Genomic DNA, 15,721 nt, shown 5'->3' with positions numbered 1-15,721 from the left:
GGGGCGGAGGGGACGGAAGGCGCAGGCGCGCGGCCGGAGGGGCGGGGCCTGGGGAACAGCGCCCGCCAGGCCCTGACTTACTTGTCAATCTTACCGACCTGTAGGCGGCGGGACTGAACCCCAGGGTCAGGCAAAGCGGGCTTCGGATTGGGACAAGTGGCTCTGGACTGCTTGCTTTGGCGTTTTTTCTACCTTTCTTTCACAGAGCCATAGTGTGAACAAATCATCGAGTGTTCTTCCCCAACCTTGACCGCACACTTCATCAAAAGCCCCACCTCCTAGCCTTCGAAGACGTGAATTCCATCAGGGTCTTTGAGGGAGGCTGATTACTTTATCCTTCAAATCTCGACGCCGACACCCAAAAGGGTGGCTTTACCTAAGTAAGCAGTGGCCTTATGGCCGTCCTGTACTTCAAGGTTGTTCGCTTTCCAGTATCCCTCCACTTGCAGATTAATCTTGCCCAAAACAACGATCTTGATTTGTTCACTCCCAGGTTTAAAAATGTGTGCTGCTACTGCTGCTGCTAAGTCGCTTCAGTCGTGTCCGACTCTGTGCGACCCCACAGACGGCAGCCTACCAGGCTCCCCCGTCCCTGGGATTCTCCAGGCAACAACACTGGAGTGCGTTGCCATTTCCTTCTCCAATGCACGAAAGTGAAAAGTGAAAGTGAAGTCGCTCAGTCGTGTCTGACTCGTAGCGACCCCATGAACTGCAGCCCACCAGGCTCCTCCATCCATGGGATTTTCCAGGCAAGAGTACTGGAGTGGGTTGCCATTGCCTTCTCCAAAATGTGTAGTGGCACCTAAAGCTGTTTGAGCAGTAAAGTCCGAATACCTTAGAGATATATGCATTGACTCCACAATTTGGCCTTAACTGTCCTTTCCAGCTGTAACTCCCATTATTCCCAGCTGGTTAAACAGCTGGGGAAATGTTCTCTTTGCTCTTTTAGGCTTGCACACCTTGAACAGCCGTGTCACCTACTATGCAAGTGTCACACTGTATTTCATCCACCCTCTAGTGTGGGATACTTCCTTAGCTGAAAGCTAGAATATAAGTGAATCATTAAGTAACATATCAAACTTCTTGTTTTGCGTGTTCTTTTTTTAAGCTGGGCAAGTTACTTAGCCTTACCAGGCTTCCATTTTGACATATGGAAGCAGAGGGTTTGTCTCTAAGGTCTTTTTTGATTCTAGATCATTGGATGTCTATGATAATTAGTCTGTATTTATTAGAGTCACGAGGTGGGAAAACAAGAAACCAAGGTTGTTTACTTCTTCTCTTCCACAAAGAAAAAAGAAACAGCTCCAACCTTTAACTTCGGTAAAAAGGAACAGAAAGAAAAAGGTAAGAGAGCTGTAAAAGTCATTTGGAACTGCTCTGTCCCCCATCTGCAAGAGCTGAATGAAATGAATCAAGATCAACAATGAACTCCACCTTTCCACCCCACTTCTCCTAGTCATACACTATCTCATGTCAATATATAGAAAAATAAGCCATTTAAGGAAGACATTAAGACAGTCTACAGTTTTTCTTAGCTGTCTGAGCTAGAAAGCTTGTACCTATAAAACAAAGGGCAGCATTGAGGACTGAAGCATATCTCCTTTTAAACAACTGTTCAAAAAAACTCCTTTGGTTTCTTTTGGGGCTTATGGTTAAACAGCCAAAGTTTATAGCAGACATATGAAGGGAAAGAAAATGACAGTATTATTTTATGGATTATGGATTTAATCTATTTTAATTTATGGATTATGTTTATATTTACATAATAAAGTACTGTTTAGAAAAACAAAAAAATTGCATAACCAATTTATATTAATTCTCTTAATATTTCCATTCTTGTACACTGTAGCTAATGCTTTTGGCAGCTCTAAGACTTTTTACAAACTCCTCATACATCTGTGTCAACTTATTAAATGGATGTCATATCCACATTAACTTGGGAAGTTAGGGCTTCATATTTTTATAAACCTACATTATTACCCGGGAGATGGTCTCCCAGCTTATTTTCTAAGAATCTCTCAAATAAAAAAAAGGCAGGGCATGGAAAAGAAGTTTTCCTAATACAGTCTTGTCCAACTGTAGGACCCATGGGTGAAATACAAATTTGGAACTACTATAGAAGTAATTGGGAACATTTGTTGAATGGTATGAAACTGTTTGTAAAAAGGCTTCTTATTATGAGACTTTTTAAAGATTAATTTATTCATGACTATAATGATGAGCAAAATGTCATTGGAGAGACTTCTGCTTCCATATGTAAGAGAGAGGGATGGTCTTGAATTACACTCCTACCACTAATAAATAGGAAACTGTACAAAATATAGAAAACAACTGTTTTCAGATATTGGCCAACACCCAGCACGGGACAGAGATCCTTGATAAGAGACACAAATGGGGATAGTTTTATTATTATGTGGATTTCTGCCTGGAGGCAATTCTAGCTAGCTACAGTGGGAGTGGAAACTCAGATAGAGTCTGGCAATCTCCTTGAGATGGAAACAGAGAGAGATCAAGGCTACTACAATCTGTGAAGCAGAGTGATTGAAAGGAAGAAGCTATCCAGAGAAAATCTTCAGAAATCTACATAGGTTGAGCTTTTGAGCCTTTGGCTGCATATCAGTCTGTATGTGTGTAATGTTAAACCAGTACGAGGCTAGTCAATAATGACTTGAGGAAAAAGAAAGCACTGAGGAGCTGCAAAACAAGTAATCTCCAGAGATAACAAAGGGCCAGTGTGAGTTCTCTTCAGCCAGTGTGAGGAGAAGACACAGAATATATAGGACATTCAGTAGATACCCCAGAGGCCTTAAAGAGGAGCTAAATTAGCCTAAAGATAAGTCTTACTCTGTGTTTGTGAGTTAGTCGCTAGTTGTAGCCAACTCTTAGCGACCCCACGGACTGCAGCCCACCAGGCTTCTCTGTCCATGATATTTTCCAGACAAGGATACTAGAGTGGGTTGCCATTTCCTTCTCCAGGGGATCTTCCCAACCCAGAGATCGAACCCAGTTCTCCTGCACTGCAGGCAGATTCTTTATCAACTGAGCTACAAGGAAAACCCTAGACCAGTTTTAAAGGAGCTTAAAAACAAAACTTGAAAGAATCAAACTAATCCACAGTTGTCTATCAAAGCAAGTCCAACATTCTTCACAGATCAAGATGACAAGATCAAGTCATTCACAGTGGAAAATTTACAATACCTTGAATCCAATAAAATTTTAGTGGACATTCAAAGAAACATGAAAATATGACCCATAACCAAAAGAAAAATTGCTCTACCAAAACAGATACAGGCCCAGGGAAGTTAAATGATTGCTCCAAAACCATAGCTTATTACTGCTGGATCTAGGCTTTGAACCAGCCAAGGTTAGAGGCCACAGTCTAACCAGTATGTTAATCTGTATGTTGTATGACAGGACAAGCAAGATGCTTCCCTCTACAAGTATCTCATTAGTGGAGATGTACTGATTGGCTTCAGGCATAGGGCCAGGCTGATGGAATGATTGCAGTGAGCTGCAATTCTTCCAGTTGGAACTTGAAGTTTGTTGGTGGAAATGCCTTGACAGTTGGGGCAGCCTTATTTAGTACATCTCCAATAACTGAGGTACCATTAATTCAGTCAATATTTATTGTATTCCAGGCATGGTTATGTATGCTCCAGATGCCTACCAGCTTAAAAGCATCTAATATATTTTTTAGATAAAAGTACTTCAGAGAGAAAGGTTACAATGAGCTTTGGTTTATTCATTTTAGTTGTGTCTAATAACCTATGCTCTGCCTATTTTCCATGGGGATGGAGGGCAGATGAAGCAAATGTGATAATGCTTGTGAAATAATTTGGCTGTAATAAATCACTGTATAATCCCAATACGGTGTTAATAATCAACATAGAACACATTTCTTTTGAACTTACTGTACAGAGAGAAAAGTGTGATCAAGTCATAGCATAGACACTTGACACTGAGCTTGTGAAACGTCATGTCATAAGCTACATGCCATCCATGGAATTCTTACTAGTGCAAAATACCTTTGGAAACTTCTGATAATTGTTAAAATAATAATATAGAGGTTTCTTGTGAACAATACAGTTTATTGTTTGTTTTTCTATATTCAACCCTATTTCATACATATATTGTAACATATTCTATTTCACATGCAGTTATGCATTTGTGTGAGTATGTGTATGTATTTAACTACAAGCTCTTTCCCAATATATTAATAGTACTTCTTTTGTGAAGTACTTCATAATAACTAGCAGAGTATTCAGGTAACAATCATTTAATTGACTCTGTGTTTGGAGGCTAAATGTTTAGACTTTTTTTTGTTTAAGAGATAGAGGAATATACCTACTGATTTCCAGTATATCTTCAGTATATCTCCAGAATAATATAAAGGAGAGGTATAACGCTGGTTTCAGTGGTTTTTTTTTTTTTCATTTATTGTATAAAAGAAAAAAAATTAATGCAGTTGGTTTGTACACATTTAAATTCCATAAAACAAATCCATAGAAATTAGAATACTATATGCATGCACTCTGCATTTTCTTTGTTAAATGTTTTGGTTCACAAAAATAACAACACATTTTTTTTTCCTTTAAAGCCACTAAAGCAGAGGGAGAACAAAACATGCAGCACTGTACACATTTGCATAGTATATTTTACCCAGCATGCCTTGTAGAATGCTACACATTTACCTATATAAGGAAATAAAAGGGGGGAAATTATCAAAATAAATAATTAAAATTTAAAGAAAGGAAAAATACTGGATAAAGGTATTTTTTGGTTGTTATTATTTTTAGTTTGTTTTTCCACTCTGTAGCTGGAAATACAGCAATAGCTTGGGATATCAACAGCTCTTGGAATAGTAGGGAAATCTTTTTACACCAGTTTGCCATGTTTACTTTTAGTATTAATAAGTTTATCATCTGTTTTTCCCTCCCACCAACCTTTCAAAAAAACTGCTAATGGCTTTTACTTATGTTTCAAAATAGTATTCCGTATAAAGCAAATTGAAGAATCCCTAAATACTTATTGGGACATCTTTATTTATCATTTTGACTATAGGCTGTGAAAAATATAAAACATTTCAAACACGTCCACAATTCAGAGGAGCCCTGTGAGCTCACTGGATGTTACCTTTTGTAGTGGTTATTGAAGGAGAAGAAATAAGAACAGTAAATATAGTATGAGTCATCACAAAATAAAATTTAATGAGTTTTATAGAAGGGAATAAAGTAAAATAAATTACATCCACAGATTGCAAGGCTCTGAAGTAAATTGCTGGAAAAGTATCAAGCAGCAAGTTAAAAAGATGGTAGATGAAATAAATCTGATAAAACTTAGAACTAAATCTATATACTTTTAAAAAATACAACTGCCAAATTTAACAGTGGATTTTGTTATAAGTTTGTGCTATAACAAATGTGCTTCTTTCTCCTCAACCTATTTTTATATTATTGGCAAAATATATATCTTTTATAATTTTGTACTGTACAATATATGTTTTTGCTACATTATTTTTCTACTGCTAATGCAGATTAGAAATAACAACATAGATTTATTTTGGCAATAAAATGCTTTCATTTTAATAATGTCCCAGAAAATATTGTAAGGCATATGAAAAAGAGTATGCAACAATATAGCATTAATGATCCTGCATCTTTAAATACATCCCTTATACATACAGAATTCACACTGATTTCAGTTAAAGATGTGTGAAAGTGGCATGCAAGCAGAGCAAGAGTGGCCCCTACATATACACATAGCCATTTGTTGAGAAATTTAAGTGTTCAGAACATAACCAAGAACACTTACAAAGTATTGAAAAGCGAGAGGCCAGCCACTTTTAGTTCCTAGATAGTCTTCACTTTTACGCTGTAATTCAAAGAGGAAGCATCAGTGTATTCCCCAGACACTCTAAATGCATTAGTAACATTTTCTACCATCTTTCTACAAACATTTTAAATACATCAAAAGAAACAAAGGAAAATTTCATATGTAACTATGACTCCCTCAAACTCATGACTATTCACTCTTATTTATATGTTTTCATGGTAAGTGGGAGTTACAGCCCTTAGTCAAGATTATCCAATGAAATATTATCTAGTCCTTTCATATCATCCCTTAATTACATGAAGCATTTGGTATGAAACCATCCACAAGCAGAGAGAAAGAGTTGCTATATGAGGATGAGTTTCACTTGAGCAAGTTTATTTTAACAAATGGATAAACCTTTAAAAAGTAATTTTTGAATGCTGTAGCTGTTTGTCCACATAAACCGATTACTATTTGACTAACTTGACTGCAACAAAAGAGTTATCCTTGGTGTCTGACAACTATAATATTGAGTGGTTTGTTTATGATTATAATTTAAAAGAAGAGGACTTTTCTGTGCTCTGTCCTATAGACATAGCTTTAGTAAGTAACTTAACAATTATGGCATTAACAATATTTAAAGGTATAAGGAATTGAAGAAACAAATTTAATTATATAATTTTCTGTCATGTTTTCATTCATAGTTATTCAAAGAATGAGTTTTATATAATTCATAAAGAAAAGAACATGCAACAGTATTATGAAAGACAGAAATATAGGCAAAAAAAAAAAAGAAATAGGGGTACATTCCCATTTATTTGAAACATTCATATGAATTTGTTCCAATGGCCTGGGCTTCCAAGATGGCCAAGAGTATGCAGGAAAAGTCAAGGATCAACAAAATTTGAATTTGCAAACCAGCTGCACTTAAACATCAGGTCTCTGAATCTGCTTTTAGAGTTTGATGATATAACAAATGCATAAAAAAGCAATTTCCTTGCAGTCTGTCTTATTTCCTATGATTACTGACTTACTAAATGTTTACCTTGCCTCTTGATAAATTGTGAACCGATACAAAGAAAATTTCACTAACATGGAAGAAATGAAAGGGTGAAGAGCATTTTGGCAACAATTTAAAATCCAAAGGGAAAGTATATTTTAACAATTTATTCATTTAGCTTTGCAGCAAGGGTTAGCAGTAAGAGTAATAAATTCACTACTTATTGAAAAGTGTTTTTCTCTTTAAAGACAGATTGTCTTCTCTAGAGAAGAGGTAGTGTATCAATATCAATATATAGGGCAATTTCTATAGTGAAGTGAAAGTTGCTCAGTCGTGTCTGACTCTTTGTAACCCATGGACTGTATAGTTCATGGAATTCTCCAGCCCAGAATACTGGAGTGGGTGCCCATTCCCTTCTCCAGGGGATCTTCACAACCCAGGGATAGAACCCAGGTCCCTCACATTGCAGGCGGATTCTCTACCAGCTGAGCCACCAGGGAAGCCCAAGAATATTGGAGTGGGTAGCCTATCCCTTCTCCAGCAGATCTTCCCAACCCAGGGATTGAACTGGGGTCTCCTGCATTGCAGGTGGATTCTTTACCAGCTGAGCTTCTATAGTGGCATTATGTTATTTTTATTTTTTACCCAATACCAAAATAAAATTGTGTAATTAAGAAAATACCCTGGCATGCAAATTAAGGTTGCCTAGAAACATTCTTAACAGACATCCTGGGTCTCAGCAACATGTTATGATATGTTCATTCAAGGAGTTTAAATTTGCAAACCATCTTTTGGCATTGATTCCTTCTCTCCCTCCCTTTCACTGCCCTAGGTTCCTATTATGAATTTTAAGGCCCTCACACAAAAGACAAGTTCAAGTATGCAGGTATGAAAAGAGGTTAACATTCCAAAAATACACTTTGCAAACAACATCAATAATAATTAAAGTAATTAACAAATTATTCAAAGGGAACATATAATTTTCTCAGAATTTGTTTTATATTTAAAAAATTCATTTCATTAAGAACTAAGTGCAATGACATATTGTCACATAATTAAGACTCTCTTATTAGGAAAGACTATTGGTCTGAATTGTGAATTTCAATTTTCTTTCCAATAGAACTGTATAAAGATAAGAGAGAAAATTATCAGTCATTTAAAAACATATCTAAGTGCTGCTTTAAATATTGGAGTAAACATTGCTGATAATAACACTGGAGTCACATTACAGCCTTGAGAATTAACATCAGGATTGACAAATTGCATTCCTTTTTTCCCAAGACTACATTTCCACACGGTCACACGAGTCTACATTGTTACATGTTCGCTGACTGAAATTACAGACTATGACTTACATATTCTGAAATTATATATGCTGAAAGTACAGAATATGTGGTTTATACTACAAGTTAATACAGCCTCAAAACGTTTTAAGACTTGTTTCCCCTCCTTATCATTTGCTATTGTTAAATGAAACCCATTAAAAACAAAGTATTTGTGGAAAATGTATATTTCAAAGGTGCTTGATGTGCTTGGCAAAAATAAAACATTTCATTTAGTATGTATCTGTATTTTAGTATCAGTTACACAATAAACTCTAAGCCTTAAGAAAAAAAAAGGAAAATGCATATCCCTTATTCATTTGGAAAAGACAACTTATTAGAAAAGGAAGGGGAAAGAATGTGCCAAATCCAAGTAAAAATTTAAGTATATCCATCAAGAAAATATACATTATACCCTTTCCAAGGTTGTTAGCTTTTGAATAAGAACACAAAGCAAAACAGGTGTGGATGCTAGATGGTAAAGGAAAGACTGGTTTTGTGCACAGACATTGAACAGACCTCTCTTTTTATCAGCATAACATGGAAGACACAGAAACTAGGCATTGAGAGGTCTTTAAAAATAAGAGATTTTTAAAAGTTGAAAGAATACAGTAATCTTGTTGACTAGGAAATATATGTAAATGCTGTAACAGCTGCCTGCTGTAAAATGTAAATATCTTAAAGTAGTTAAATGACCAGATTGCTACTGCTACTACAGAAAAAGCTGAACAGCTGTCTAGTCTAAGTTTAAACACCTTGGTGCACTCCTTGCAATTAAATACTTTTATGCGCACAAACAAGAAACCAGGAAAGCATATAGAAAAATGTTTTGGCTAATGTCTTCTTTTTCATGCAAATATGTGCTGTACATGTAATAAATATATTTGTTTGCTGGAAAATGCTCTTCTGTGCTCTAACAAAGTATTCAGTGATGGTAGGTTGTATGTTTATTAAAGTGCCTAGTGGACATAACTCTTTTAAATGTCTTAACTGAAAGTTTTGTAAGCTTCACTAGATGACAAAAGAACCTCACAAGGCAGTACCACATATTAACTTCAAGAATTCACTGAGCCCACAGGTTTTTAATTCTATCAAATATTTCAATAACTCACAGAACTATGGATATCCTCATTATCAGCTAAACAGGTTCATAATGGGGTATGCACAGTGAACAACAGAAGGAAGAGGGCATTGCGGGGGGTCAATAATGAGCTTCAAGATATAACTAATCAAGAATAGGGAACCTATTTTCATGGTCAAGAAAATTATTCAACTGGTGCATGCTTTGAGAGCATAAACACTGAAAGGCTTGGATGGGGGGAAAAAAGATAACAGAAAATGAATTATCATTGTTTTCCCAAAAAATAGGCTTTATGACGTAGCAGTAGAAAAGGATTTTTATGCCTGATCCTATGGGGGCTTTAGAAAAACAGACTCTTAGAAACAAAAGTCTTTTCCTAAAGACTTTTGTGTATTGTATAAAAGAGTCAATTTCAATAGTTTCTTGGATCAGAGTGAATCTAAGGCTTCTTTGATCATAATAAGACATAAGATCACCGATTCCATACTTATATTCACTGGAAAAACTGTGAAGACTTAATAGGTAAAGAAGAGTGTTCATTAGAAATAAGGCAGTTCAATCTTCAAATTCTTTATAATTCTCTTCAATAAAAATGATATAATTTTAGTGAACAAATCTATTCTGAATCTACGAGTTTATTTTTTTTACTGCAAGCTTTTAAATTCATTTCCACAGTTTTTTAATTAATCATTTTGTATAAACACAGCTTTCAATATCAAAATTCAATGTGTTCATGTAAAACAAAAAACCCGTAGCATGATTATAAAGAATTTGGTGAAGGGCTAGCACATTCAGACACTCAAAGGCAGAGACTGAGTGAAGCAATGGAAAGATATTCAATTGTGCTGGTGGGAAGCACAAACATATTTGTGGTTAAGTGGGGCAGATGAAATCTCAACTGGAGATGTTTAGCCTTGCACTCAGGAGGATCTGTGTTACTCTTCGAGTCTGACTTCCGATTCCTGAATGGATGTAGTTGTGCTCAGATTGATGAAAGGGGAAACAACACCCCATTTTCCATCTTGCATAACCAACTATGATTGGGCTTCTCTTTACTATCCTCTCTCACTGCTAAAGAAATGAATTTCTTTGCCAACTTCAAACATGGTAACAGTTGTGACGAAACAAAAAAGCAAAATACTTTGAATACAACAGCTGTGCCAGAAAAGAAATAAAAATATTAAAATCTGAGGAGACTAAAGAATTTCTGCATTAATTTGAGATTTTTTTTGGCACTATCAATACATTTGGTAAGTTAGAAAAGCCATTCTGGCAATGTTAATGTATATTAAAATGCTTATACATTCCAACTTTAAGTGTAAATTTAGCTTCCAGCAAATAAATACAACAGCCGGTTTTGACTTCTATTGGTATTTTGATTTTCTTATTAATTCGTGTCTTTTTTTTTTCAGATTTTTAAATTGATTACAACATGCTCAAGTAGACTTTCTAGTCAATTCACCCAAATTCCAACAGGAATTGGTTTATAAATTGGTTCCAACTGGAACTGGTCATTTGGAATTTCCAGCATGGGAAATTATTTTATATGTGCCTTGATAAGTACCCTAAATTACAAATTGATGTGTCTAAATCTAATGAAGAAAACAAAAGGTACTGCTATGTAAATGTTGCACTTAAAAATATCTGTATGATTGGGCATCTAAGATCCATCTAGACTTAAGGGCATAATGTACATTTTTTTTTTTTGCCCCTTCTTAGCATCAATGACAGCAGCCCATAAGCACAGTCAGTACTGTGCTGTACTTGCCACGTTAAGATGACTGGTTGTATCCTAGCAGTGCTATGGCAAATCGTCAACAGATGAACTTTTTGTTTGTTTCTGCAGACTCAAAGCCTATGTCGAGAATCATGGCTATATCCCCCAGGAGATCCTCGGTTCCTATGAGGTTTGTAAGTGTCCTGGTATGAGTCAGGATAATCTTCTTCCACCAGAGGGTAATGATCTCGGCTATGCTGGGAACTGGAAGACAAGCGGTTCCTGCTCTTCCGAGCCCTTTCATTGTGATAATTTTCATCAGAGGTCATTAGACTTCGTCTTTCAACTGGAGAGTTCTCTGTGGAGTGGTTGCTGTGCCTCAGACGCTGACTCTAAAAATATCAGATGGTTCACTGGTTAAATCACATCCGCTTCGTTCACATAGAACATGCAAATGCATGTACAACAGAAGGGTCTGTACAATAAGATGCTAAATATTTGACTTAATAAAACATTCTGATGTACAAATGGTCTGCTTGAAATATCTGGCTTATGTATTTGGGACACAACATGCGAAGAGGCTTAAAGTGCTGGTAGTTTGTGAATTTTAATTACATAACACTGCATACTTATGCTTCCTATGAAAAATATAAAAGTGAAAGTTAGCTGCTGAATGGAACTTAGTATATTTAGGAGAGCCTAATAATTCAACTTCTATTGCAAAAATGAGGATTATTTTACTATTGGAAAATAAGTTAAAGTTCAGAATAGTATCTGCTATTTTTTCTTCCTCTCTTGAACTGATAAAAGCTTTCTCCTAAAGTCACACACTTCATCTTTATCTAGTTGAATGTTCCTTATACCTTTTAAAAATGTTAGTAAAATTATGATTTGTACTGCCCATAAAATATTTGTTTCTACATTCTACATAAATGCAAGACTCAGTAACATTCTCTTCAAAGAAATATACAATAATTATGAAGCCAGCTAACTGATACATTTACAATTCTTGCTTCCTCCAACTGAAATGTCCTGGAAAAATAATCCTCAAAATATAAACTAAATTTCTCTGATAACATGAAATTAATATCTTCAGTGACTTATTTAAGCACTCAGTAAATGCTATTAACATTTTTCTTCAAATCTCAGGAAAACATGTATCCTTAGCTATGCCTGCCTGCTTAAGTAGGTTGCCTCAGTTAAGAAACAGGATACTGATGAAACCAAAGACCAAGATACATTTTCTCTAAAGGATACTCACCTTCAGCGGGAAACTCATTCAACAGTCACAGCCTCTGCCTCTAGCCCCAACTAGGGTCTAACAATTAAGTGCTCATGGTTACTAGGAGAACTTGGCCCCAGGACCAAGGGCACCACGTTAACTCAAGTGAAACTGGGGGAACCACTTCAGGTAGATGTCTGAGAGGTGCTAAGTCAGGAGTGTTATATTCATAAACAAAGTACATTTCATCTCTACCAACTTGTGCAGGTGGAATCACAGTGCTTCATTTTTCCATTTCTCCTCCCACAACGCACAGCTCAGAGCCAACTCTAACTGGTCAGTGGAAGCGCCACAGTCAGATCAGCATGCAGGCAGTAAAACAAGGAAAGAAAGAGTCCAGTGCCCACACACACACCGCATATTATAATAGGATGTTTCCCAAGTTCATTTCTAGCCACAAAAGCTATTTATTTATGTGGTAGTTTTTTTTTGTTTTTCTTACAAAGATGTAGCTTTGTAAAAGAGTAATAGAGTTGTAATAACATTTCAGAGAGTGCTATTTATCTTAGAGTTAACTCTACATGATCTACATTATGACTATTATAACCTATTAATACAACACTAGTCATGATGCAAGACAGCTCGATTGACAACCATTCCTCAGTCAGCTGGGGGTCTGGCCACATTCCCGCAGCTGCTTGGCATCATATAGATTCATATGATATATCATTCATTCATATTCATATCAGATTCACTTCATATTGTAATGCCTCTGGGTCCCCACGTCTGGCCCTGAGCACGGCACCTGAACAGCAAGAGAGCGAGCTTCCTGATCCTGCATTCATCCTCCACTCCCCTAAAGGCCATAGGTGATGGCCAAGGTGGGCCTTGCTAACCCCTAAGAAAACTCAGAGATCTATCACTATTTCCAACCGAGATGATTCTACTCTAAGTGTTCTGTTTGTGCACGGACAGGCCCTGCAGCCTGTGGGGCGGGGTTAGGTAAGATTGGTCATAGTGTCCATCTATCCCTCCTCACTTAGCTGGTCCTGTGCCTGACAGTGCCACTACTGTCCAACCCTGAAGAAGTGATGTGGAGAAGTAATGAATGGACCCTGACTAGTAGGCAGTAAGTTTCTTAGCAGGGTTTAGACATAGGAAAGATGAGTTCATTTTTGGCCAACACTAGCACCTGTGGGATCTTAGTTCCTGAACCAGGAATTGAACCCTTGCCCCTTGCATTGGAAGCGCAGAGTCTTAACCACTGGACCACCAGTGTAAGCAGAGGAGGGATGAATTTAAGTAAAAGTCATTATAAATGAACAGAGTACAAAGTTCTAAGGAAAAGGCCATTCTCTGGATAACTCTGTCTAGGATAGATCATGACGAGGTAATGCATTCTGTGTGTGTTGGGTGTGCTTAGTCACTCAGTCGTGTCTGACTCTTTGCAACCCCATGGACTGCAGCCCGCCAGGCTCCTCTGTCCATGGCAATACTCCAGGCAAGAATACTGGAGTGGGCTGCTATGTCCTCCTCCAGGGGATCTTCCCAACCCAGAGAGTGAACCTTAGGTCTCCTGCACTGCAGGCTGATTCTTTACCAGCTGAGCCACCAGGGAAGCCCAATGCTTTCTGAGTGTACTATAAAATAGTATATGTAAAAGTGTAAAACATCTGTTAGAATCAATGCAGCCCAAAGATATGAATCTGAAGAAGTTTTTTGCTAATACTTGATAGCGAGTATATGAACCAAAGGGATTTGAGTGTGTAAAATGTAAAATAGTCTATATGAGTAGCCACTGCTTTAGACTTTTTGATATAGTAACGTACAGGGTTCTCTCTTCAGAGTCAGGACAATCCCAGTCTCCATCTCAATCGAGTTTCCTATAGAAGCTTAAATGTTAGGTTGTAAAAGCACAAGTGATGCTACCTGTAACCCAGAGATTGCTGTGGGATATGGCGAGAGTGCTGTTGAGCCCAGGTTCCTTCCAAGCAGGGGAGTCATGGGGGTGCTACTGGTCGTGTGGGTGGCTCGCCAGTAGGCCTCAAGGTACTCGCCCAGGTGTTCACATGCATCCTCCAGCTGATTCTCATCTAGTATGACGTCAAACATTTCCTGCAGATAAAAAGAAAATCCATTTTATTTATACTTCAAATGTTAGGCCATGAAACCTGAAATTCTACTTCATGCAGATAATATTGTTTCTAATGTCCAACAGCAAATATCAAATTTAAGGGGATATATCGGCAGTTCCGAAAGTTAAAGTCAAGTGCAGAACAGCACAGTTGACCATGTACAAATTTGGACAATGACATAAAAATGGGAATGCTCATTAGATATCTGGATCTTTCATTATTTAGGGGGAAAAAAAAGATGAGGTACATAAAGAAGAGTTCTAAGTAGAATATAGTGAAACACATATGTGTTTACATCTGTATCCACATATTCCTATAGATACTTACTGAATATTTACTTACTTCAGAATATGAGAGAAGCAAGTTAATGGCACTGAAAGAGGAGTTCTAAAAATGTTTCAGTAACAAATGTATCACAGGAATAAACATTTCATCTCGCAAATTAACTATGTTGGAGGAAATAACATTTACTTGGGTAATTTTATTTTTTAACATTTATTTACGTTTTGGCTGCACTGGGTCCTAGTTGTGGCCTGCGGGATCTTTTTTTGGGTGCACAAACTCTAGTCGTGGTGCGTGGGCTCAGCAGTTGACACATGCTCCCTTGGTTGCTCCGTGGCATGTGGGATCTTAGTTGCCCAACCAGGGATCGAACTCACATCCCCTGCACTGCAAGGCAGATTCTTAAGTACTAGTCTACCAGGGAAGTCCCTACTTGGGAATTTTTAGGATGATTGTGAAATGATGTAATCTCTCTCATGATAAAACAACACAACAGGTAAAGGATTAATAATAGAAAACCACAGCATAGTCTTTCTGCTACAAGAGGATCATTGTGTGAAATAGTTAAACAGGAATACGAGCAAGGAATAACTGATTGCAGTGGTGGTGGTTAGGGAGTCGGGGAGGTCACACAAGACGTGGCTGGTGTCCACGTTTCTGTCACTAAGGACTTGGTCCAACACCTGTTCTATAATCTGGAAGTTGTTCTTCTGCCCCATAGGAGTAGAGTGGCCCCTCTGTCACTGCAGTGTGGTTGGGAACTCAGAGAGAATATAACTGGGACACTGATCCTCTGAAGGGTCAGCCTCATAAAGATAAAAGCCATTACACAGGTAAGTGAGAGTACACCCTTGACTTTCTGCAGCTGAATCCATACCTTGCCTGCTGCACCACTTCCACTGCCCCGACTTGCTTTTACAAGCTCGTTTTAGCCAAAGATGGAGCTTCCAGGACTGGATTAAATCAGGGTTACTGCCACCCGCACTTGATGTGCAGGTGGATTGTCGGTTTACAGCCACTGGATGGCTCTGGGTTGGTGGGGGGTCAGCTGACTCACTCTCATCAATGTGGGGGCTCCCTGAAGCAGAAGTCACCATGGAAACAATCTCTCTCCCAACATTTACTCTTTGAATGTTTTCATCACATCAATC

General features: G+C 37.5%; 1 protein-coding gene across 8 annotated transcripts in view; it reads right to left on the bottom strand.

The window, feature by feature from the left end:
* Positions 1-10,869: 10,869 nt before the first annotated feature.
* CACNB4 (calcium voltage-gated channel auxiliary subunit beta 4) overlaps positions 10,870-15,721 on the bottom strand; it is a 282,377-nt gene continuing 277,525 nt past the window's right edge. For all 8 annotated transcript variants that reach the window (XM_025261447.3, XM_025261438.3, XM_044935349.2 and 5 more), the window contains 2 exons: positions 14,083-14,268; positions 10,870-11,323 (listed from right to left, as the gene is read on the bottom strand). In XM_025261447.3, the coding sequence (XP_025117232.1) occupies positions 11,063-11,323; positions 14,083-14,268 (447 nt within the window). In that variant the 3' untranslated portion in view covers positions 10,870-11,062. The remainder of the gene's footprint in view (positions 11,324-14,082; positions 14,269-15,721) is intronic.

This window comes from Bubalus bubalis, chromosome 2, assembly GCF_019923935.1.
Source record: "Bubalus bubalis isolate 160015118507 breed Murrah chromosome 2, NDDB_SH_1, whole genome shotgun sequence".
Lineage (NCBI taxonomy): Eukaryota > Metazoa > Chordata > Mammalia > Artiodactyla > Bovidae > Bubalus > Bubalus bubalis.
This window is presented reverse-complemented; position numbering and strand designations above follow the sequence as displayed.